This window comes from Sparus aurata, chromosome 20 (genome assembly GCF_900880675.1).
Source record: "Sparus aurata chromosome 20, fSpaAur1.1, whole genome shotgun sequence".
Taxonomy (NCBI): Eukaryota; Metazoa; Chordata; class Actinopteri; order Spariformes; family Sparidae; genus Sparus; species Sparus aurata.
Window position 1 is genome coordinate 23,228,298 of NC_044206.1, and position 25,438 is coordinate 23,253,735.

At 42.3% G+C, this 25,438-nt stretch overlaps 1 protein-coding gene and 1 long non-coding RNA gene across 22 annotated transcripts in view; one reads left to right on the plus strand and one right to left on the minus strand.

The window, feature by feature from the left end:
- Positions 1-25,438, minus strand: part of LOC115570976 (ankyrin-3-like) — a 106,476-nt gene that overhangs the window by 8,312 nt on the left and 72,726 nt on the right. For 13 of the 21 annotated variants that reach the window (XM_030399861.1, XM_030399859.1, XM_030399857.1 and 10 more), the window contains 13 exons: positions 23,063-23,217; positions 22,751-22,962; positions 22,378-22,585; positions 21,838-21,934; positions 21,520-21,748; positions 20,824-20,949; positions 19,921-20,043; positions 19,381-19,407; positions 18,715-18,796; positions 11,218-17,475; positions 7,529-7,603; positions 5,218-5,349; positions 4,179-4,322 (listed from right to left, as the gene is read on the minus strand). In XM_030399861.1, coding sequence (XP_030255721.1) covers positions 4,179-4,322; positions 5,218-5,349; positions 7,529-7,603; positions 11,218-17,475; positions 18,715-18,796; positions 19,381-19,407; positions 19,921-20,043; positions 20,824-20,949; positions 21,520-21,748; positions 21,838-21,934; positions 22,378-22,585; positions 22,751-22,962; positions 23,063-23,217 — 7,868 coding nt within the window. The remainder of the gene's footprint in view (positions 1-4,178; positions 4,323-5,217; positions 5,350-7,528; positions 7,604-11,217; positions 17,476-18,714; positions 18,797-19,380; positions 19,408-19,920; positions 20,044-20,823; positions 20,950-21,519; positions 21,749-21,837; positions 21,935-22,377; positions 22,586-22,750; positions 22,963-23,062; positions 23,218-25,438) is intronic. The other 8 variants (XM_030399874.1, XM_030399873.1, XM_030399872.1 and 5 more) reach the window with 4 other exon arrangements.
- Positions 22,551-23,001, plus strand: LOC115570980 (uncharacterized). The gene is made up of 2 exons (XR_003981856.1): positions 22,551-22,621; positions 22,696-23,001. It is a non-coding gene; the product is annotated as an uncharacterized LOC115570980 (long non-coding RNA).

Sequence of the window (25,438 nt, forward strand, 5' to 3'; positions counted from 1 at the left end):
GGAGGAGAGGGGAAAGAAAAAGAAGTGATGGGGTCGGGATGAGAAGAAGAAGGAGAGGAAGAGGAGAGGGAGCGAGGGGGAGGGGCTACAGGCCGAGGCGTTCGAGTACGCAGCGGGAACGTAAGAGACCTCAGAAGTTTTGGAGCTATTAGCGTTTAACACAGTTCACAAGAGACAAAAACAGAAACAGGACAACAGTTAGACACGATGAAAAGACAAACAGCTTTTAGAAACTGAAAACAGATTCGATGCACACAGTGAACTTGTGACTGATGGAGGCTGGAAGAAGCTGCAGAAGCGAAGATACCGCACACCAGAATCACAAGGATTGCTTATCTCGATTGATAAGCAGGAGAAGAAAAGGCCTCTAAATCAACAGCAGGGATGTTCTGGCTTCGTCCTGCCTGAGAAGAAAGTTCTGGGATCTACGAAGACTAAAGACTATTGGGCCGCAACTGAGGATCTAAGAAGATGTTGTTGTTTAGTCGGGGATGTTGTGAGATCGGCAGCTGCTGTGTCCCAACTCCACACTACATGCTTACCAGGGGTAGATATCAATGGATTACATTTTATTGGGATTACGTAGTCAGATTACATTTTAAGATTCTGAAACTTTTTCATTAAATCCATGAAAAGAATTGCGCTTTTCATGAGGTACAACTAAAATTACCATGTAATTTGTGCTTTTTAACTGACTACATTTTCAAGTAATCTGACCCAACACGGATGCTAATTAACTAATTATATTTATCATGTTTTGTGTACAGGAAGTCAAACAATCTGTCACAAATACATTAGACAGCAGTTAACATCCTTTCAATGTCAATGCTGATTAAACTTCAAAGAAGAAGAAGTTAGAATTGTGGCGAGACAGCTAAAGAATTATACGAAATCATTCGTAAGACATTTACTAACTACATTATTAAAAATATATATATATTTTTTATAACTCCAATATTTTATGTGTGTGTTGTGAAGTGTTTCTGTCCATGAACAGTTTTGAATATACTTAATTTAGTCACTTTTGAACTGTTACATTGACAGAAAGACCATTTTTACACATCAAAGTTGTTGGTACGAGACGAGTTCGACTACATCTGTGAAAAAAAGTGATATTTTTAATCTTCAGTGTCTCCGGAGGGAGAGAATGAAGACTGCAAGTTCGAAAAATTCATTGCTGTGGAGTTACAAAAACTCGAGGCTACATTAGCTGCTACTAGCATAACACACCCGAACCTCCTATCAACCTGTTGTCGGTGGCGTTGCATTGTGGGAAATGTATGCTACAACTTTTAACCAAGAAGAAAATCTCTGGTTCTTCCTCATTTATTTAAACTGTCCGTTGCTTAATGCTAAGTAAGTGGAAAACTATTAGAACACACTTCACCCTTAAAACCTGCCTGAGAATTAGGACACAACATATTCTTGGAGAAAAACTAATTAAAGTTTATAACATTGAAATATGAACCTGATTCGACCTTAAACTCCCGTCTCAGTCCTTCAAAACTTCACATTCCCAGTAATATCATAAAGAAACTTGGTGTCCTCATCAAAGTTACACTCCTGTTTAAAGGGCCATATAGTTTGGGGGGGGATGCTAATGCTAAAGCCTGCTAGTTAGCTGTAGATCCAGTGAGGAGAGTGTTCCCTCCCTACATGACTTGTGGACAGATGCCACCAGGGGGCACTGTTGTACTTCCAGTCTCAACTCTAGTCAGCCTGAGCTCAGCAGCGAGGGTTTGGGTTTGGATCCAGAAGCTGTTGAAGTTAGCAAAAAGGTAGCTCTTGTTGGACATTAGCTGGTTAGTGGTGCTTAGCGCTGACAGGGGAGTTTGCTGTAGGAGTTAGTCAGTCAGAAGCAAGAAGAGGAGGAGGAGGAGGAGGAGGAGGAGGTGGCAGAGGAGGAAGAGGCGGCGGGGAGTCTGCCGGTCTCAAAGCAGGAGAAGCTACAGTGGTGCGAAGAAGCTGGGAGGCTCGGAGGAACCCAGGAGATGACGGGTACAGAACAGCTAACAGCAGTGACACAGAAGCAGAATTATACACTGCACACTTTGAAAGAAGGTGTTTCGTTTTCAACCCATCTGCGAGTGTCGCCGAGAGACGGAGGCACGTTCCTGATCGACACGTGCCGTGCAGAAAAAAAACCAGCAAACACTCGAGGATGCGTGTTGAAAAGGCTCCACCCGTTTGAAGAGTGTTAAAAGTGTATCGTTGTGAAGCGATCAGAGCAGGCAGCCTCTCACACAAAGCCAGAGCCATGCATCTTTGTTGTTTCTTTTTCATCTGGTAAATCACTCTACGTCATCTCTGCACAAAGATCCTGTTACACAAAAAGCGATAACACCGATCCTTTTGTCAAGACGACATTCAGAAACCTCAACAGACAAGACTGGAAATGAGGCTCATTTCAGAAGTTTGTTGCAAAGTGCGCCTCGCTAACAAGCTAATTCTGCAGGTCCGTCCTCTGATTACTGACCAGAAGCTTTATTTTGTAGTTTCCTGGACTTACAACAGGTACAACAATGGAAAAATAAATATAAAGACCTGATGGAGGCAACTCAATAAAAGCAGTGGAAACAAATGCAAGCCTGCAGTTGATGCAGTTGTGAATGAATTACTTACTTACACATTAATATAAAAACAATTTTAGTCCCAACATGCAGCAGGGACCATTTTCATCATTATCATATATTACTTATTATTTTATTATTATTACACATGAAGTTTTTCAATGTTGATGTTGTGCTTGAGCTGATTTTTACTAAGTTATATCTACATTTCTTCCTTTTACAGTTTCAGTTACAGTTCAATAAAAATGATAATTTTATGACTTTATGACCCGCTGATAAAGATTAAAAATAGCTATATTTACATATTAAATCAGCCAATCTTCTCGCTGTCTGTTTTGATTATGTAGGTCCAATAGATGCATCTCTACTAAATCGAGATTAAGTTATAAACTCCTTGTTGTACCTTTAAGTAAAAGTAGAAATATATTTAAGTATTTCCTCCGATGGAATTCATACTCCAAACAAACAGGGGGCGGCGTCTCACCAGAGCAACCGCTAACTGTAGCTGCTGCTAGCTAGTTAGCTGAGTTAGCCGAGCAGCTAGGGGTCTAAGCTGGGAGCTCAGAGTGGTTTCACTGTAAAGTGATGAGCCGAGGCTAGCTGGTTAGCATGCTAACTTAAGTAGCCTCTGCAACACAATGCACAGATGTCTTTAATATATGTCGAGTGGTTATTTCTATAAAACTAAACTGCCTATCGAACCTTTCATATAACTAATATATGTTTTTTTAATTAACTATCTGTTACAAAAGGCACACTGTCCTCAAAGTTCTGAAACGTTCCTCATCGTGTCCGTCAGAATCAGAAAACACTGGTCGCTGCCACATTTCATTTTCATTTAAGAGGAGAGAGAGAAAGTTAGAAAAGAGAGAAAAAAGACTTGCCATACTGCTTAAAGCCAGCATGCCATCATAATAACTTGGTTGTTTATAATTATGTTTTTATGTATTTTTTTCTAACAGCGTATGACACGAGGAGACTGGTGCTGGGTGTCGGTTAAGGTTTTTAAAACTCGTAACATACACATAAACATAACTATTGTTGAACCAAATGATGAACTGGCGCCCCGACGCATCTGAAAACAGTCGCTTAACTTCTCGACTTGGCGATCAGGACGGGACGGGGACGCCGGTTCATTTTGAGGCTTACATTTGCTTCATGCTTTTAAACAGTCACACATACTAAAAAAAAAAGTGTCATGCACCCAAAATGGTACAGATTTGATAGAAGTTTAAAGATATATATTGTTAATAATAATCACCCAAAAATCTATCTCTTGCCATTAATGTTCCAATGATTGAGTGCTACAAATTTACTGCACCGAACAGTGTTGGAAAACTAAACAAGCTGACTGGGGTGACTGCTTGATGCAGACTCCTCTAATGCTGATGTTATAACCTGATGGTCCATTAACTGATATGAGCTCAATGAACCAGCTGGAGGCATTAAGCAGTTTTGAGTTCAGTTCTAATTGATTTTGGTGGAGCCCGATTGGTTCTGTAATCGTTTACACAGTCTGACTATCTGGCTGAGAGAGGAGGTGAAGAAGGGTGAAGGGATAGACTGAGAGATAGACTGAGAGTTCAGCTAGGGTGGGCTACACTTTACCATCGGACTGATCCGGGAATACTGCGTTATCATCGGCAAAGCAGCGTGTGCCTGAAATGTTACCGTAGTCAAATATGGGCCCTTCCAGCAAAGTCACAATATCCAACCGATTGATCTTAGTCAGCACCGCAGTTAAAGCGTCCGCTGGAGGAGAGGGAGACAAAGACATTTCATTTATTCTCACGTCACATCGCGTTTAAAGTGAAACTCTCGCCAGAAAGCAACCGAGGCTTTATTTGTGATTAAATATGAGTCAGACCTTCGTGTAAAAGCATAATTGCGACGAAAGAGGCACTTTTATGATTTACTGTAGTTTCGTTTTCAGGCAAGCTAACTGTCAATAGCATCAAAATTGTTATTTGTAAAACAGTAAGAAGGCTCGACACAACATGAAACTTTGCTCGTAGTATCACCAGGGTCTCTACACATGAACACGAGCATTGAGAACATTGTTTGTGTACACAGAGTTTACTAAAAAGAAGGCTTTTGGACAACTCACATTAGCGGTAGCATGTCCGGCGACAAAAAGTGTCGATCCCCAAGTGTGACCTAACAGGAAGGCTTGAGGAGCGGTCCACCATTACTCTCCTGCCTGTTCGGTCGTTTCGTTTCATCGCAATTATGCTTTTACACAAAGGTTTGAATCATATAAAGCCTTGGTTGCTTTCTGGCAAGAGTTTCACTTTAATGAACACAAAACCTTCGTAGCTGTATTAACACAGACCCTAATATCCCACTAATAATCAGAATAAAAGACCAGTTACAATAAGGACATAAAATTAGCACCTAGATGAGTTTGAAGAAGATAGAAACAAACTGATGTATTACATGCAACACTACTGTAAGACCTCTTACCAACCACGAGTTTGGCAGAAATCCCATAGAAGAAGGAAAACACAAGAATGTGTCACCTGTTTTAAAGTAGACTTCGATATAACCTGGCAATATAAATCAATTAATTATGAAGGCAACACAGTTACAGGTTCAGAAACTCTATCCAAAACTTGAACCATATAAGAATCACACACACACTGCTTACTTGTGGCATTTTTACCGTCCCTGTGCACCCATTTCTTTAGGAGCATGAAGCTCTGTGCTGTCAGGGAATTGGGGTTCTCCACTCTGATGAAGTTGATCTCGTCCACAGAGAAATCCAGCTCCCTGGCCAGCTCTGAAACAGCAACACACACACCAAAAAGAAAACACTTGTCTTGAGAAAGTTAAAAAAAAACAATAAAGATGCTTTCCTTCGCTGCTCACAGGGTCGGCCTCGGTGCTGACGTTGCGACGCATAAAAGTCTCTTGTCTGCACGGACAATGAGGCTCTGTGATTTATCATCCATTATGTGGCAGGTTCTGTGTTACTCCGCGGCTGACAGAATCAAATCAAAAGTACTGTAAAAGTCACAGCGTTGCAAAATCTACAAAAAAGCTTCCACACATGCAAAAACTTTAGAAAACAGTCAGTCATCTGATGACAAGCTGCAGCCTCACATCATATGGATGTGAACAAACTGAGTTGAAGACAACACGCACTCGACTTCCCTTCATCTCTTTTTGTAGTTCAGAAGGTCAAATCCCCTAAAGGATAACATTTCTGCACACTTTCTCCACATCTGCATTGATATATTATTGAAAAAGGTCCACATTTGGGTCACAAAGACCTTTTTCAAGTCTTGAAGTAATGAAATTAATATTAATGAATATATCAAAGACCTTTTTCAAGAGTTTAAAAGGTCTTTCCGACCAAAATTTGACCAGGATTTGCAGTTCTTTTGTTCAACTGAGACACTTGGATGTGCTTTCTATTTGCGCAATATCGCGGATGAAAAATGTCGCAATTATAAATCCTGCAATGATCTATTTCCATTTCACTGTTGGTGTCAGGGATTGAACCACCAAACCTCTGACTGGTGGGCAGCCAGTAAGGAGGCTGAGAGTATTTGCGCATGCACTTCCCAACAGAACGCACAATCTCCTTTATTACATTATGCATGTAACTGCTCCTGTTATGATGTCATGGAAGCTTCTTGTTGGCAGCACAAATGAAACATTAAATGCATCTTTGTGTCGAGCACATTACGCATATCAACATTGTCTCTCTTTCAACTAACAAATGAACAAATAATCTAAATTACTGCACAAATGTGTGTTTTGTGACACGTTTTCACAGAGTTTTCAACCAGAAATCAACACTGAAATCCCTGCTGGTGCTCACTGAGCCGTGCCACAGTCTTAAGCTAAGGAAGCAGTGAAATGCAGCTTGCAGGGACATAAATTTGGCTGTAAATTTAAAGACACAAGAACATAATGTGCCGCAACTGATCTACTGGCTCACTGCAGCCCTGCAACAGGAACACACATTAAATATGCATTAGACCCTTTTTCTCTGCTGAACACTCCGTCAGTCGGTAGCTGCACTGGACGGACAAGCATTCACACTCGTACACACTTCACATGGGCGCCAGTGTACACTGTGCACTCTCTGTCACACACACACACACACACACACACACACACACACACAAGCGTACACACACATGGCAACGCCCACTCAGACATATGCAGGCAGGAAGGCGTGGGCCAGTGCTGCAGTGCAGGTGGTCAGGCTTGGACCAAACTGCAGAGGCCACACCCTTAACACTGCTCAAGTGCGATTTATACATAAAATCATCTTATGGTTCCTTTTTCACGCTCAAACAAAAACGTACATGACATGAAAGAATATATATCTATATCTCTTTAGAAGTTTTTGCTTTTAAAACTAATAATACATTTATTGCTATAAGTTTTTTCAGCCTCCCAACTGCTAATAAGTAATATCATGAGGTGGAGCATGTTAAAATTAAAAAATCCAACCAAGAAATTACATTGCAAGCTAAGTTTTGAGTATTTTCCTACTTTGATGTTACATCATATGTGTACTGATAAGATGCATGTGACTGTAAATGCCACTGCAGTGCTGCTCAGTTCAGACATTTTTATAATACATGTCCACCAGATGGCAACAAACACTGCAACACTGAAAAATGTGAGAACTGGGTTCAGTCCAGTTTTTTCAGTCACACGTGGGTGTTCTTTAAATTTCACATGCTCTTTGGTGCAAGAGGGGTATTTATTTATATATTTATTTAATGTTTATATGTCTAGAGGCACAAACCTGAGCTTTTAAAATATATCAAGCTCAACAACGACTACATAAGAGACAGAACACATCACAAAATATACAATAAATATGTACAATAAGAACACACACTCAACCCGAATATTATTGTAAGTGAGGAACTGATTGAGATGAAACTGATTTAACTCTATCAATAGTAAGAAAGATGAGGTGTGTGCGGACTCACCAGTCCAGCTGAGTCCGAGGTGGTCGGCTACTATTGCCATGCGGAGGTCAGTTCTCTCACAGGGACTCTGAGGGCCTGTGCGAGGAAGCAGGGAAGGGCAGGACACAAACAATTAACGTGCTGTTACAACAACATTCCCCTAATTAATTAAATGTTGTTCGCAGTAAGAGATACACAAAATGGCTCCTATAAAATGGCCGCAGAGGGGACCAAAAGAAACAGATTGGGATTGTGAACTGAAAGTTTGTCTGTTTCAGACTGTTGGCATTAATGTTGCTTAACCAGAAAAACCTATTAAATACCTTCTTAATTAATGTCTACTAAACTTTTTGTCATTTTTTGCTATTTTCAGATAATTATTCATAGTAATCCCTGTAGTGTTGGTGACTGAATTCACAAAAAGACTAACTTTAGCTCACTGTCCCACGTCTCAGGTCTGAGAAAAAAGGAAAAGAGTTTTTCTGGCCAGACTCTCCTCAATGAATCACTTTAGATAATAGATTCTCAAAGAAATAGTTGAAACATTTTTGGTAAAGAAGCTGAATTTTCTTACTGAGAATTACATGAGGACACTGATACCGCTCACTTGTCTCTGTCTATTGAAAATGAATCAGGCACTGGAGGATGGTTAGCTTAGCCTAGCATAAAGACTGGAAACGATTCTTGTCGCAAGACCGTGTCCCGGGACAACTGACCTGGTGTCCCCTCCCTGTTGGCCTCCCTAGCTAGGATTTCGCCAGTGGTGCATTTTGTCCACCAGTCACAAGATCTCTGAACCAGTTTATGAATCGCTGGTCCACTGAGACCAATTTTCTACAAAATAATACCGTGTTTTACATCTAGTTATATACAGTCTGAGTTCTCAGGTGTGCCCTCTAGTGGAATCCTCCAGTAACATACAAGTAGTACATAGGCAAGTACGTATGTAAACAATTACATTCTCAACGCAATTGGTTGTCTAAGTGAACACAAGGTTAGGTTTTCTTTTCTCTTTTTTACTACCTTGTGAAATGCAGATGTGTCCTCTGGATGGGAAAAAAGACTATTGTACTATAAAAGTGAAGATTTCCACACCATCTTTACTCTACTAGCTTTTATACCCTGTCTAAAGAGGAGAACTAAACATAAAATATTGATCTAATTAAATGGCTGCTGCCACTATTGTAAGACTAGCACTATTGAAGAACATCAGAGACGACTGATAATAAAAGTAAAATCAAACGCATGAGGACCAGTGAGGCCAGAAAAGAAAAAAACAAAAATCACATTTTCACACTACGATGTTTGATGTTCAGTAGTATTAGTATAAGTAGTAATAGTTCAAAGAGTTAAAGAGTTTCGTTCCACATCACTAACAACACACCATCTACCATCAGGCAACATTCCCTCCCACTCATAAAAACATTTCATGGCTTCAACTTGAAATCAGAAGTAACCCAGCTGCACAAAGTTGTTCCACCACATTGATATTGACTGACTACACTGACACGCGCTTGTGCAGCTGGCGTTCACGTGATTGTCAAGTTCAGCCGATGAATTGTTTTCGCAGACCACCAGATGAAATCTACAAACCAGGCAAGCAGACCAAAACAAACACAAGGTCGCGTTTCCCCCAAACAATCTTTTTCGACTAAGTATTGACCATGGAAGTGAGTGGGTGTGGTGTCATGTGGTGAGGTGCACGGCTAATCTAAACAGTGAGAATGTGTGTGGTAGCCTGTACAGTAATAGAAAGAAATGCATTCTTAGCTTAGCCCCTCAAGTGTGCTTACTTGCAAACCAATACTGACAACTCTAAAGTTCTTGCTGATATTGCAATCGACTTCCTGTAACTATTTTTTCCTAAACACCTTTACAGGCACCCGTTTCCCTAAAAGTATCGCTGATTCTGTCATCGACTGTCCGTGTCTATACCCCGTTGTCTAAATCAGACGGCACAGGACACAGATAACAAGAATGACAGGAAGAAGAAGAAGAAGAAGTGACAGCTACACTCACAACGTCACATCACAAAGCACCCACAACAGCTACATGCATCTCATAGAGAAAGATAAAGTATAACAAGTGTTTAGAAAGAGTTTACAAACTAGTCTGGTTCTCCGTGACAGGAGCCGCGATTGGTTGATCAACCTGACTCCCTTCCTCCTTCTCCTCCTGCTTTTGCTCCTTCCCTCCAAGTGTCCGCCTACTCTTCCTCCTGCTCCTCCTCATCCTCTCACTGCTGGCCTGCTCAACCTCAGCTCTCACATCTCTAGCAGATGGTGTTGATGTGGTGGTGCTGGTGCAGGTGGAGGTAGAGGTGCGTGAAGGGCAGGAACTTCTAGAAGCTCTAGATGGTTCTGACAGGGAAGTGTTCCTGGTAGTGCTGAGGCTGCAGCTCTCTTCGTCCTCAGTGGGCAATGTTTTCCCCTCTAACTTTGTTTCAGCCTCCTTGGGAGTGGTTTGGTCCAAAAGATTGGCTGCCTGGCTAGTAACAGACCTTGTTTTAAAGTTTTTTGAGACCACTGTACTGCTTTTTTTACCTGTGTCATTCGTGCTACTTCTACCCGGGGTTTTCACTAAACCGTGTCTGTTTCCAGGACTCGATCTGCCTTTGGTTACTTGTGTTTTTTCCCTTGCAGTTTTAATCCTTCTATCAGTAACCAGAGATTTGCTTCTAACCTGCTTCTGATCACGAGAACAAGAGGGATATTTCATGGCTTTCAATACTGGGATTCTAGATTTAGGAAATATATTCTCAAACGGATCTAATCTTTCCTTGACATTATGCTTGGCTTGTTTCCTGACGAGGACTTTATCTGCACTTTCTCGAGCTTTGTCTTTCACTACTGGTTGACCTCGACTGCATAGTTTGTGGCTGGGCGCCCTCACTGGTAACCTGGACTTGCATATCTTGCCTTTGACCTCTTTGGCTCCTGTGTTTGTTATTGCTACATAAGTAAAAGCCTGGCCTTCCCTGCTGTTCTCCTCTAGCTGGCTGAAGGATGCTTCTATCCTGCTGACCTCTTGCAGAGTGGGTATCGAAGAGGACAACAAGTTGAACACAATACTGCCAGCCTGATTGACGTCTGAATGGCTATAATGGGAGTCAGGGATGTTGCTACTGGTATTGCTACTTGAAGTTTGGGGATTTCTAATCTGTTGTGAAAGTGCGGAAGAAGAATCTGTGCTTTGGCAATAAGTGCTCTGATTCCAGTCCAAATTGGACGTACCTGAAGGAATTCTGTGATTCAAATAATAATCTGTGAAACTTGATGGTCTATTGCTCAAATGGGTATCTGCAATGCCTGATGTATTAAAATTAGAATAATCTGTGTAGTTTGAGGTTACAGAATGAGAACTATCTACAATTGTTCCTGAGGTTATGTCACTGGAATCATCAAAAATGCCTGGGAGTCTTAATTCAGAACTGCTACTTGACGAATTTGAGGTTTTATCAGATGACAATTTAAATCCTGTTCTAAAAGTGGTGAATGTAGGCTCAGTGTTGGAAGTTGAGTCTCTGCATGTGCTGTAACTGCCAATTGAATTTGTTATTTCTAGCTGGACAGTTGTAGTTTGAATAGGGACTTGGGGGGCTGTTAAGGTATTTGTTGTATTCTGAGTATCAAACTGATCTCTGTGTTGTGAGGAATCATCAACCTCCAGGTCTCTGACCCTGTACCTGCCCGCCGAGAAGTAATGCTCACCAATCTGAAAAAACTGGAGCCTCTCCTCCACCATGTCCCTCTTGCTCATGTCAATCGCACCACTGCGCGTCATCTCAAACATCTTCCCTTCATGGAAGGGGAATGGGTTTGGCTCGCTTGTTGGCGTGCTATCGTCCGTTGGTGTTCGGGCTGGGGTAGTGTCTGGTGTCGTGGCCTGAGACTGGTCGTCCACTGCCAGTCCAAAAGGCTTAGGCTCACCATTGCTTTCCCGTGTCCCGCCCATGTCAACGACATCCTCCTCTGCACTTTTACTGGGCCAGGGGTCAAAGTCCAGCCCTTTAGTGGCAACAGTCTTAAAAGGAGAGTTAAACTCCTCTTCCAACTTATAACTAAAGTAAGTGTCTGAAAATCCCTCTTTATCCGAGGGTTTTTGTTCCTGACTTGTAACCCCATCCTTACTGACACCATTAGGTTTATCACCATTTGAAGGTGTATCTTTTTTGCAAGTGTCCTTTTGGATTTCCTCTGGGGTTTTCTCCTCTTCAATAACTTCCAGTTTTGTTGGTGGAAAAGAGCGGTCAGTGGACCTAAATGTATCTGTTGCCCAGACGTCTCTCCTACTGTCTGGTAGACCAAACAGCCGTAAATCTGCCTGTTCGCACAGGCCATCATCCTCATCCTGAAGTTCATACCCATCTAGTGAGTCTATCTCTGTCGCATCTGTGTCATGAGAAAATTCAGCAGTTGTGGCTATTGAACAGTCAGTTATTGACTGGTCATTTCCATTTTGTTCATAATCATCGTCCTCTCCTTTGCCATTGGAACCATTGGAGCCATTGGTCCCATTAGGTTCTTTGTTGTTTCCATTTTTGTCATGTTTCTTGAGTTTAGATGCCTTTTCCTTTTCCTTCTTCTTCTCCTCCTCATCCTCAGGAACTTTGACAGCGAATTTCTTACAAGGAATTGGTTGGAAGATGGACTCGTCATCTTCATCATCATTTGATTGACTGTCATCAGTCCCAGGGAGCACCGGGGTGGGAGGTTGGATACGTATAATCGGCTCAGTCAGGAAGTGTTTGTCATGTTCTTCCTGTAAGTTCACCTCCATCATTTCTGTCTCGGTCTCTGAAGAGGCACAGGAACCTTTCCTTTCCTGGTCTGAAGCCTCTGAAGAGTCCAGAGGAGGAGGGGGAGGGAACTCAATATATGCAATACCTTTGTCTTTTGAGACTTCTTGGTGCTCTTGCCCTGTCATGTCATCTTGCCTGCCATTATCTCTATCCTGCTGGTTGAGATTGTTACTTGATTCCTGCTGGTTATCATTTATTTTAGTTTCCTCCTTATTAGCATTAACAAGGTCTGCTTGAGTGGCAAGAACACTAGTTTTGCTTTCTGGTAAGGCCTCTTTGAAAGAGAACACAACTTTGCCTTGGTCATCTTCCTCTGATTCTTCAGATACCTCCATGATGGGGCTGGGTTTCCCTGGCATGAATCCCATAAAGCACTCAGTAGTCCTGGATGTGAGGTCATAGCTGACCTCCTCAGAGCTGGGAGTATCTGGTGTAATTGGGCTTTTACCTGAGCTGTCTATGAAGGAGACCTGTTCTAGCGTGTCATCATCAGGGCTAATTGGGCTGAGTGCCGAGTTTGATTTCTGTTTTACTGTATACACCGTCCCTTTGGCCTCCCTCTCTGCCTGCCTTCCTACTTGGACACTGACATAAACAGGTAATGTTTTGATGCCCTTGAAATTCTCTTTAGTTGTTACCGCAGCTGAAGGGGTAATGACTTTCTCCAGTGTTTCTCCAGGACTGGTGAGGTTATTAGAGTTGGAATCTTTGGGTGCATTATCTAGAATTTCAAATGTCCGAGTTTCATCTGTTTTCACTGGGATTGTCTCAAGACTCATCTGTATTTTACTCTTCGATAATGTAGGTATCTGCGAGGGTCTAGTTAATGTCTGTTTCTTTGTGGGGTCATTATCCAAAGTAGAAGAGGCCCTCACAGGAATTTGGGACTCTGTCTTTTTTCGCAAGTTTTTGTTTAGAGCTTCTTCTGTGTCTTTTCTTAAAACCTCAGCTATTACTTCTTTGGAAGCAGACTCACTCTTTGTGACTTGCTGGTACTTTTTAGCACCACTGTCTTTCTCTAATGGTTTAGCAGTATCATGAACAACAGGTGTCTGGACCTTCTGACCTTTATTGCTGTCTTTAATGTCCTGAGTAACACTGGAAGCGATATCTTTCCCTTTAGGTGTTCCTTTTTGAGTCTCAATTCCACTAATTCGTTTTTGCACTGAGGCCTCTGGGATGTTCTTGTTTGTCAATTTTTCTCCTGTATGTTTCGGGGCTTTAGATGTTGGCGATATCGAAGCTGGTTTACTGCTATCAGTGGTGGCAAATGTGTCCTTCTCAACATCCTTTTTCTGGCTTTCTTCTTCTGATGTTTCAGATACTTTTGATGCTTTACCTGTGAACAATTGATAAACAGGAAGTTTGCTCTCCTGTAATTTCTTAATTGAAGGTTTTGGCTGTACTGGAGGAGGAGTTTTAGTTGGGCTTGACTGACTTTGTTTCTGAGCTGCAGATTCAAACTTCATCCTCACTGCACTGACTTTGGATGTTGACTGTGCATGAGCTGGAGAAGAGGGTTCAGACTCACTGGTTTTAGTTTGTTGTTTAATTTTCTCCTCACTGACACGAGAGATCATGCCTCTCTGGGGACTACTTGGTAAGCTAGAGCTTTTCTGTTCTGTTGTAGTGGTACTGCCAAATATTTTACCAACAGAAGGCTCCTTAAGTTTGCTTTTACTAAAGACCTCTTCACCTGATGTAGGTTTCTGCTGTGTTTTCTCAGGACTACTACAGGCGGAGCTAGGCCAGGACCTGGGTTCCTTTGGCTCTCTTCTAATGGGCTTTTTCTCAGGGGACTGCAGTTCATCATTGAGCTTCTCTGTTTTGTCACGGAAGAACTGTGATACCTCACTGAGTTTTTCCTCAGCTTCCTTGACAGTTTGGTCTACCCTATCCTCATAAATCAGCTTATCCCTACTCCTGTCATGTTTATCCTCTGTAAATCGCATCCAAACAGCGTGTTTGGGGCTACCCTGTTCTGTGGAGTAATGAAGCACTGTCACTTTATCGAACTGAGATGGTTCATCCCTGTGCACGAATCTACCAGATTTAGGGGAACCATCTTTTGATGACTTAGAAACAAACTCTCTTTTGGGGCTTCCATGTTGCTGACTCATGCTCTCACTGCCACGGCTGCCACTCTCTTCAGAAGCTAAGTGGCGGTGTTTGTCAGTCCCCACTGCTGAATCCTCTGTATCAGAGTGAGATGATGATGCATCTAGTTTCTCTGAGAGGAGCATTTTCTCAGCAAACCTATATGACTCGCCTCTGATTTCTGATAGCTCATCATCATAGTATTCTACCGAGTGCTGGCTCAATAGTTTCAGGGCTTTATATGAATCATCTGCTATTAGCTGGGCAGAGCTTGGCCGACTGTCCTCCTCCTGTGATACTGGGGTGTTAACTCGAGATGTTTCTAGGAAGGAGGGCAGTGATTCTTCGGCAGTGAGCTCCTCTTCTTCCTGTTGGGCCTCATCGTAATCAGTAAGTTCCTTAATCCCATGGTCCCCTTTGTAGACATAAAGCTCAGGGTGTTTTTTGGTTTCCCTGATAATCACCTCCGTTGGCTCTGCTGTGCTGTGGCCCTTTTCAATATGAACCTCGATTATCCTCTCGACTTTGGGTTTGGATTTAGTGTCTCTGTCGAGAAATCTAGGAGTAAGCTCATCACCTTTAACAGAATCCTGGCTAGCTTTGTGTTCAAATAGACCTGCCAGTTCTTTGGAGGGGTCCCTACCTGACTGGAAGGCTTTCATGATATCGCTTACTGACATACCTTCTTCTATCATCTCAGCTCCGTCAGTCAGTTGGGGCTTGTGATAGACCATTCTAGTTGTAGTCGTAATATGAGTTTCCTCTTTCAGACACACACTTTTGTTCATCATTGAGTCCTCTTCTGGCATTTTCAATTGTAAGGCTTTGACAGAGCTCGTTGAAGCCACATCTGGCTCTATAGATGGAAGAGCAGATGCAGCTTCTTCCATGAGTACAGGCTCAGAAAGATCATCAGGCTGCTCATAACTCCTAATGTGGACCACTTCAGTTCTAGTCTCAGTTACGCAAGGAGGGATGGGTGAATCTGTGAATAAAGGCTTCGGTCCTGTACTCTCTGCACTCTGAGGAGCAGAAGGTGTCTTTTCACTCCTTGTCTCAAAGCCACTGTCTGACAGGGGACTCTTGTCCTGCTCATGAGACAGGTCCTCAGGTGATTCCAAAATAGTGTCCGTCCCCTGATACGATTCAGCCAGTTTGCTAAGGTCCTTCTCTGAGGGAGACCTGAGCATGCCTGAGACTGGTGGAGGCATTTTGAGTTTGTGCTCTTGAATCGACATAGATGGTTTAAGAACACGTTTCTGTTTCTCCTCCCCTTCTCTTTTTGTCTCCTCCTCGTACCTACACTTTATCTCTGCCATTTTGGAGAGAGAGCTAGCGCCAATGTCGTTTGTTAAAAAGTCTACTACTTTAGCCAACTCTAAGTCTCTGCTTGACATGGCCTGGTGTTTGAGCAGGAGTGTGTTTTCATCAAACGGAGGGTAATAATCTGAGAGGGCACTTCTTTGTGCCTCTTCGATCTCGTCTTTAGAAAATTCCTCCCATTCGTCCTCTGAGGCTCTCTCTCTACCTGTTATGGCCTTACCTTCACTCATGATATCTTTCTGTAATATCTCACTGACTTTCACTAAATCTTCCTTCACTTTCTCCACTAGTGTATACGGCTCCTCATCCTCTAACTTGGCCTCTTTAGGAGTGCCAGTATGGGATGTTTGGACAGTTTTAGCTGCCGTCTGTGTGTCTGTCTGAAGAATAGCTGTCATTCTGATCAGATCCTCTTTCATGTCTGCTACATCTTTTAGAATCTCCTGGTTGGAAGTTGCAGTTGTGTGGATGATGGGCGGCGTGATAAATGGAGGAGATTTCAGTTGGGAATTGATTTTTGATGTCGTAACGCAGGAAGACATACAGGAGGAAGGCATGGGTGAGGCACGAGGAGGGTCAGGCAGTGCCATTTTGAGAGACCCTGGCCCTGGTTTGACAGGGGCCTCTGGAATTACGTTGACTAAGGAATACACAGGTACAGTCATTGTATTAGACGAAACTGCCGGGCTGGAGGTGGCAGCTACAGATCTCAGAGATCCGTAAGCAGAGCTGGCTGTTGCAGTCCTACGCGAGGAGGACAGTGATCTAAGTGTGCCATAGCCTGACACAGAATGAGAATCTATAGCTTCATTTATGGCTGCACTGACACCGGAGGTCGCTGCCTGGGTGGTGGCTTGGATCCTCTCCTGAAGGCTGCTACTTCTCTCTGAGAGTTGGCGAAAAGAAGGGGAGGAAGGTGTGGAGGAGGAGGATGGATATTTAACAGGCGAGACTGATCCGTTCATCATGGACAGTTCTGAGGAAGGAATGGTTGTCTGCCCTGTTGAGGAGAGAGACGAGTGGGATGACCTCCCTCCTCTGGTTGAGAGTGTTGAATCTACAGCGGTTTTCAAAGACGACAGGGTGGAGATGCTTTTAGGTGCCACTGTATCTGCAACTGTGGACCCGAGGGCAGTTTTAAAAGGCAGGTTAGAGTTGTACATGTTGTAAGATGTCTTTGGCGATGATGGCGTAGTCATATAAGCTGATGACCTTTCTGGTACGGAACCGTTGGCTATTGAGTGAAGTGGGGAAGTGGATGTGTATGCTGAAGCAAGGCTTTTGATAGATGCTGGATCTGTGGCAGCTTTACATGGGCTTCCAGAGGACATAAGGCTGGCAGACCCCTGGACAGGGTACTGACCCAGCTGGACAACAGTTTTGATGGGGGAAGGCATAGTCCTGTAAGATCTGCTGGGGGATGAGGACATTTTGTCGCTAACTGATTTAACTGGGGTTGACTGGGTAGGTACTGGTGGCGGTGCTCCAAGGGTGACTCTCATAGTTGCAGCGCATGCAGGTGAGGGGGAGGCAAGGGGCCAGGGTGTTTTTAATGGAGAAGCAGCTGGTGAGCCTGCCGGTGAATCGGTAGAGTTGAGGGAACCCCCCACTCCGACGGGCCTTGTTTGGCCAGGGACGGTAATAGGAGCAGTCGACCATGGTGGGTAAGGTCTGGTTGGAAAGACAGGTTTGTGAGGGTAACCAGTAGGCAGTGTTCTTGCTGTTGTGCTTCGCTCAACCGCTGTTTCTTCAGATGAATTTGTGGAAATAATAACAAAGAAGGAATGGAAAAAATAATCAAAAGGATGTGGAGTAGTAAGAGGTAAAAGAAAACAATGTTGGGGAAGGAAAATAAGAAAAAATGTGAAAGAAGAAGAGATCAGAGGAGGAAGAGTTGGTCAGTGACGCAGTCCTGGTATCAAGGAGGGAAAAAACAGCAGTTTTATGAAGTGCCGAGATAAGATATTTGAGTACTGATTGAAGATGGAGTTATGAAAAGAAACAGTTGTGATCCTGTGTGATTCAGGATTGGGAGATGACTCAAACAACAGCGACAGCAACAACGTAATGAATAAATTCAACGAAGCACACAGAGCAGCAAAGTAAAATTCCAACGACGATGGCGTGGACTAACAGCTGACAACAGAAAAATGGCAGGACAAATGCACCAGGATAAACACAAAAACAACTTCTCTCTTTGGACTTCAGATGTTCTAAAATCTCATATGGATTCTGGCTCTGATTTCAATCCGCTTTTTGAAGTGCCTTTTATCTGTTTGGTCCAAAAATTATGTAATGACAGATTCCCCAGAGACAATTTAGATACTATGATACAATACAGCCAAGGGCTGCAGAAGTTTCCATTTTCCTTTACAAAATATGACAAAATGTGTTCTCCAAGACTAAAGTTTTGGCCCATTTTGTCATGCAAGATCGATAAAAATTGGTAACAAGCAAACTGAAAAAGAAAAACCTGGAAGAAAGCCAAACTCAAGACCTCCTAACATGCATTTTTGTCCCACAAAAAGCTGCTGCTACACCATCACAAAGCCAAAAAGAGCTTTCAACTCTGAGGGGACAAATGAAAAGTAAATTCAATTTTACTTTGACTTTCCCAAATGCCTGTGTTGGTAAGCCAAAGAAAAATGTTGATGCATTTGGACCTCTGGAACTCAGCAGTGGAAATCAACCAAACAAACCCAGAAGAAGTACAACTCACAACGTGGGCAAGCACAGCACAAAAACTTAAAAGTCCACTCATTGACCCATGCAAAAATATGTACCATGTTGTAAACAAGCATGTGAACAGTGCATGTCATGTGGGATGAGAAATATGCAATTATTACATTACGTAAGTCACAACTATCTACATACTGATCACGCATTTTTTACAGGTTAGTTAAAATTGTTAATAAACTAACTTATCCACGAAAACTGGCATTATTATGTTCATCAAAGGGTTTGTTAGTGAAAATGTCAAACTCACTCAGTGCAGGCTCGGCCAGATAGCTGTAGCGCTTACGTAAGGCTAGGGATGCAAAGGTATGACGTCGCTCTGGCTTTTCAGTCTGCAACAATAGCAAACAACACATCAGTTCTAGGTCACCCTACATTGTTTAAAGTGCTGCCAAATGGGCAACATCTGGACCTTATTATGTTAATTTAAAGTGAACCCAATAGAAACAGACAAAGCCCATATTTAACAGTTGCACAATACAGCAGCAAATTCTCCTTTAAGAGTATTCACTGCTCTTAAATCGACTATTTTTGTAAGTACTGATACTTACAATAAGGGTTCTATGTTGAGCTAATAAAATTAGCTTAAATTAGTCATGATAGAGTACAAATAATCAGATCTAGATTATTTATACTAAAGATTAAATCTTAACTTAGGGACAATGTAAGTACATCTTAACTCCAACGCCACTTGTATCACATACCGTAGAGTGGAAGGGATAAGAATTGGACATTAAACAAATTATTATTTTTCATATCTACAATATATCATGCAAAACTGAGCAGCTACGGGTTGCTTTGAACAAGCTCGTATTGCCCCTTGTTGAAGCGGAAAGAATAAGGCTATGATGAGCAGAGCAGGGCCGCTTAAGGTCTAGCGCAAAGGGCAGCACATGGTGGGGAGGGTGTGGTTTACCTCATCCTCGGCATCTGACTCCATTTCCTGGTTCCCAAGATGCATTGCAGAAACAGGGGGAGTAACATAATGGAAAGCAGGGGGGAAAAGAAACATCAGGGTGTGAAAAAGGAGTGATTGACAGAAGCTCAAGCTCAGAAGAGAAGCCGCTTAAGCAAATGAGAAAAAAAAAACAAAAAGACTGAACAGACACAAAAATAAAAAAAGGCGCCAACACGCAAACAGCAAATCAAGCCACAGAAAGCCAGCCTTATAGTCATAAAAGCCTTTTGCACAGAAGCCCTCAGCCAATAAGCATGTCATCCAAATCAAAAGGTAGGTAGGAACGAAATGAAACAGCCAATGGCGAGAATCCACTGCAAAGATAACCGATATATGTAAAAGAGAAGCTTTAAACAGATAAAAGACACAGTGGCGGCAGTTTGGCCAAAGTCTTCCTCCGTCTTTCATCTCATCAGTGTTATTGGGGCCGAAACTACCCTGACCGTGATCATGGTTATGGAGGTGACAACAGAGAATGGTGAGTTCACGCCACCTTACCTTCTTCACCGCGGGGAGTGTGATGTTCAGGTTACACACGGCCGTCTGCGGGAGGCCTTTTTGCATCTTACACTCTTTGAGGAACGTAAGACGACCGCAGGGCTCCTGGCTCGGATCTCTCACCTACAGACAGAACATTATGCTTCTTTATGAAACCTTGTTCCCTTAAATTTGAAAATGAACTACAATTATCAGCCGAATGTGAAGTTTTGGTGTTATGACGCTATGCAGGCTATTGTGTTGCCGAGATATTAAAGCTGTCATGCTAACCAGTGCTAACCAGCTAGCCCCGGTCCAAATCTCCTGTGCTAGCGGTGTAAACACCAACATTACTCTGGTCCCCAGTCAGGACTACTAGCTGCATGGCTAACTGAGCTAACTAGCTAACAGCAGCAATAGTTAGCAGCAGTTAGAGGTTGCTATTTTATTATCTTGTCTTTGTCAATATGTCTCTGTTTTGTTTTTCTTTGATTTGTAATTGACTCAATGTCGTTATAAATAATAAATAAAGCTTGACTGAATGAATGAAATTATGAAACAGGCCTGTTCGTAAATTCTGTTACAGAAATGTTTGCCGTGCTTCTGCAGTTCCAATAAGTTGTGCTGCGATAAAGTGACGTCTGTTCGAGCTCGCGGGCAGCCTCGATCGTAACAGATCCGCAAATGATGCAAGAGCACTGATTACAGAGAACATGATGTTGTCTGATCAATAACATGAGGTCATTCAGTGGTTGCAAAGGGAACGAGGTTATCCCCCGTGGCCTGGGTTCATTGTATTGAAAGTTAGTGTGGGAAGTAGAGCAGAGTTAAAACAATCTAACATAGTGATGTAACGGAAACACATCCTATTGACATCGAGGTGTTGTAGTCAGTGTTGATGACAGAGTGTGTGAACTGTAGTACCTTGACACAGAAGGGTAAACGGTTCTCCTTGAAGGCGTAGAAGTTCAGTACTAACTGCTGACCACCTTTAGTCAGTGGAGCCAAGTTTCCATAGCAGTCCACATAGATGGGCCGGCCCTCCAGAACCTGAGAGAGGACAACGCAGAGGTGAGAACAACGGTCACATACAACAACAAAACGCATCACTTGTTGTGAGTTAAGGTCTGGAAGTAACACATCGCTGAAACTGTGGTGTCAACAGGCAACATTATTCAAATGCATGCTTTTTAAACTTTAATTTAACCAAATTTAAGACGGATTATTGGACAAATCATGTAGGTTTTATGTGGGAATATGGTTAATTGATTGAGTTAATAAGGTTCAAGTTCAAGTATAAAGTAAGAGAGTATTCGGTTCAGTGGTAGGTTTAATAACGTAACTGTAACATTAGAAGCAAGAGCTTGACTAATTTTGACGACAAGCAGTTACAAGATGGATAAATTAAATTAGATGAAAAGTTTGTGTCATCAAGACCTCACAAATTAAAACTCAAGGTAATTTAATGACCTTTAAGGCCTTGAATTTAAGCAATGTTAGCACTTTTTAAGGACATGCAGTCAGGAGATGGGCTTGATTACACATTATTTTAGATAATGCTTCAAATTAAAGCCTTTCTACAGGATAAGAAGAGATAAAAACCAACCAATAATCATGTACCTCAATGTCTTTGCTCCTGGCCACCTCTTCGAAGTTCTCCTGCTGCTCCAGGGTCTTGTCCACCTTGTCGTCCGTCATACAGAAGCACCTCAGTTTGGACTCCACCGGGTCGTTCATCTTCGCAAACACCACAAACTTGGCCATGTAGGGCACACAGATCAGCTCCCTGTACAGCTGCATGGCCAAACCCACCGTCTCTGGGATCTGATGGCAGTCTGCTAACCAGAACCTGAACAAGATGCGTGTGAAATCAGTTCAAACGCGAAGAGATATACAACAGAGTTCTTCCCAAAATAAAGTGTGTTTAGTGTGTCTCACCTGGCAGAAACATTTGTGGTGAAGGAGACGCAGTCATTGACGAAGGTGAGAGGAGTTGTGCCGGTGATGTCTTCCCACTGAGCCGGGGACGTTCCACCTGGGAGACAATCAGATAAAAACACATCAAACATCCTGAAGATCCACTTTTAATTTGACGGGGAACATGCAGAGGGATTTAAAAGACAGACGTCGTGATCATACTATTCTAATTATAGTTTAATAATAAGATTCGATGTTTTAGGATCAGCTGGTTACAAGCTCGACTAAGATAAGTTTAATGTTTGAACATTTTTCATAAAACGTTCCCTCCAGACTTGTTTTATGACTGCTCATAAAAGATTAACAAGTTAAAATATTTAAAACGACATATAACCTCTCTAATGTGTTTGAAATATGCAGTACAATCAAAATTTGATTTGATTTTAAAATAAAGAGCCAAAATATCCTCGATTTTCAAAAATAAGTCCTTTCTCTCAAGGTACTTCAACTCAAACTGGTTTATTAGTCCTCATAAAGATAGGTAAACACGCACACACACACCTGTAATACTACAGAGGAGGCGGAGACACGGGGTACAGTCTCCCTTGTAGCCGTTGCTAAGCCCCTCCCCTGAGAGGGGCGGGACTGGGATCGTCATGGTGATGGGCTTGTGGAACTTCCTTCTCCTGGGCTCCACGGTAACGATGGGGCTGAAGGTTGCTCGGTTACCAAGGATTTTCTTCACCGTGTCGTCGGGAACTGGCTGAGCCTGACAGAGACGAGGAAACAAGGAGTCAGAGATGAGGTGTGTTTAATTATTCTAAATGTTTCTATCTATATGTTTGTTTGTTGTTGTTTTTTTATATCTTTGTTCTTTAGCGTGCTCCTTGGTCCTGTGAGTGAGACGGATAAATGAAAACAACAAACTTCTCACCTGCAGTCCGACTTTGATCTTCTTGGTTAACGCCCCCTCAGGGAAGGACGCTTGAACCAATGGGACGCTCCGGCTGCACAGAGTCCCGCCCTCTGGTCCCATCTGATTGGTCTCCTGTCTGATCCGAGACACTACAGCGAAGTACTGCGGGAAGTCCTTGGTGACGATCCGGCAGATTCTCTTCTTCTCCAGCTCCTCAGGACTGTCTAGTTCTACAGGGATGGAAAACCCATTAAAAACACTTTAAACTCGATTCTGTGGCGCTATGAGACGTAATAATCACAGTAAAAAGATGTAAAATGTGAGTTTTACCTTCATCCATCCCGCTGAGGAGCTGATTGAGGTCGTCGGTCTTACAGTCGTACAGGTGCTCCTTCCAGGACTCTCCGTTCTCGCTGCGCAGCAGGATCAGCTCTCTCTCGTGGCCTCGCATCGAGCCAAAATGAGGGATCTCCACTATCACAGGCCTGGTGAGGTAGACGTCATGGAAGTATGGTTTAATTAATCATACGTAATCAAAGGAGCGTGTGGTCAAATCTAAGAAGAGAAGAGAGTTTCATTCTTTCTCGTTCTCGGGCTAAACTAATGCAAAATTACGTCTGAAGTTCAAAAACTACAGGACAGCATCGAGCTTTTCTTTAAGCATAAACAACAATTCATTTACAATAAAGTGAAATATAAATAAGAAACATTGAGGGTCTCAGAAACATTCTGCACAGGTGTGAATGAACTTGTGCTGATGACAGCGTTGTGTGGTAACGACAGCTGTGGCCGTGCTGCGGATGGATGAGACATTCACAGCGCATGTCGTGACTCGACAGGACGTATGAAATGGAAACGACGAGTGAGGAAGGAGAGAGAAAGCTGCACAGCCCTGATTCAGACAAGGCATGAATGCAACGTAAGAGAGAAGGATGAACAGAATCTAGCCTGAGGACAGATTTCTTTCTCAGGGTAGAATAAGACAGACTGAAATAACCACTGTGGAGGTATCAGAGGAAGTATATTCATTGATCATCCCGCCAAGATTGAGATATCCTCAAACATCTTTTTGATATTTTCTGGTAATGTTGGAGACGAATCCAGGTCGTTTACTTTGTGAACGTTACAGAGAGGAGACGGGAAAAGAAGAGAGAGAATACTTGAGCTGCTGGTGAATTCACTGAGAGTAATCTGGCTGTTTGCTGCAGATAAACGCAGTGTGTACATCTGTAGGCACAAAATATCTATGAACAAGGTTTATTCACATTAAGTTTAGTCTTTAAATTTGAAGACCTCAATATCCCAGAAGTAGGAACACACGACAAAACGAAACACTGGTAGCTTGAGTAAGGGTTTGAAATATTTAGGATAAGTTGAGTACGCAACTCTAGTTGTTTTTAGACATTTTAATACAGAACTCCTCCATGTTATATCTTTACGGGAAAAAGGATTTTGCCTTTTAAGCGTTTTAAGATGAGCTAGTTCTATTTTGAAGAAATCTCATCAAATGCCGTTAAACGAGGCCTCAACTCTGTATTTAAATTTTCAGCTTTTTAACAAACTATAATCACATTTTAACAGACGGCAAGAAATCTTTTGCAACACCCATTTCTGTCCTGTTATTAGCTGCTCCAACAGTAAACTTTAACTTTCCTACATTTCTATTAAACCATCCAGTTTCAAGCTTGCTAAATCACATGTTTCCTGGACAAAATCAAATTGTTACATTATTGTATTTCATAACAACGTTTGTGGCAACAAACTTGAGTATTTTAAGCCAAAACATTATTTCCCTGGGGAAAATGATGTGGCAACACAAGAGCGAGACATCAAGATTTTTTGCTTCAACAAAACTGGATATTTTTAACGAGACATCTGGACGTTTGCCAGCTGTGTTTTGTGGCGACACACTTGGTATTTTAAACCAAAACATTATTTTCCTAAACATAATGACATGGCAACAAAAAAGCGAGACGTCGAGACATTTTCAAGCCGTCTTTGTGGCAACAAAACCAAATATCTTTACCAAAATGTCAGGACATGTTTGTGGCAGCACACTGGGTAATTTAAGACAAAATAAGATCTTTTCCTAGCTGTAACCAAGTGGTTGTTGTGCTAACCAGACAATAAACACAACATAATCACAACATAAAATGAAAATCAAACTATAAAGAAACATTTAGTTCCAGTATATCTGTGGTTTGCAGAAATGTGCAGTGCCACATTTATTCTGGCACTTCTGCAAGTCTGCCGATCTCAAGTTGGATCAGTACAACTCGTTCTATCAGTGGCTCGGCAAATTAATCACACAAAACACTGTGAGATGATGATCATAAAACTGATCGTTCAGGTGAAGTAAAGTAACAACGGTCATGGGAAGCAGGATGATGCTTGGCTTGAGGAGGAAAAGGCTCATGCCCAACAAGCGCAGTCCAGTCCAAACAGCCAATCAAAACGCTGACTTTCAGTGACATCAGAAACCCACTGAAAGCTTCTGAAATAAAAAAAATACAATGGTCTCTAAATGGAAAGTGGCTGGAAAGTAACCGTAATGGATTTAAAGTTATATTCTGTAGTTTTAGGAAGAATTTTAAAATCTCAAATGTATAAAAGCTACATTCTGACTCGTCGTCCAACCAACTTTAAATATAAGTAAGAAGTTGTTCTTGTAAGTAAATATCATTGACTTCTTCCCAAAACTACATG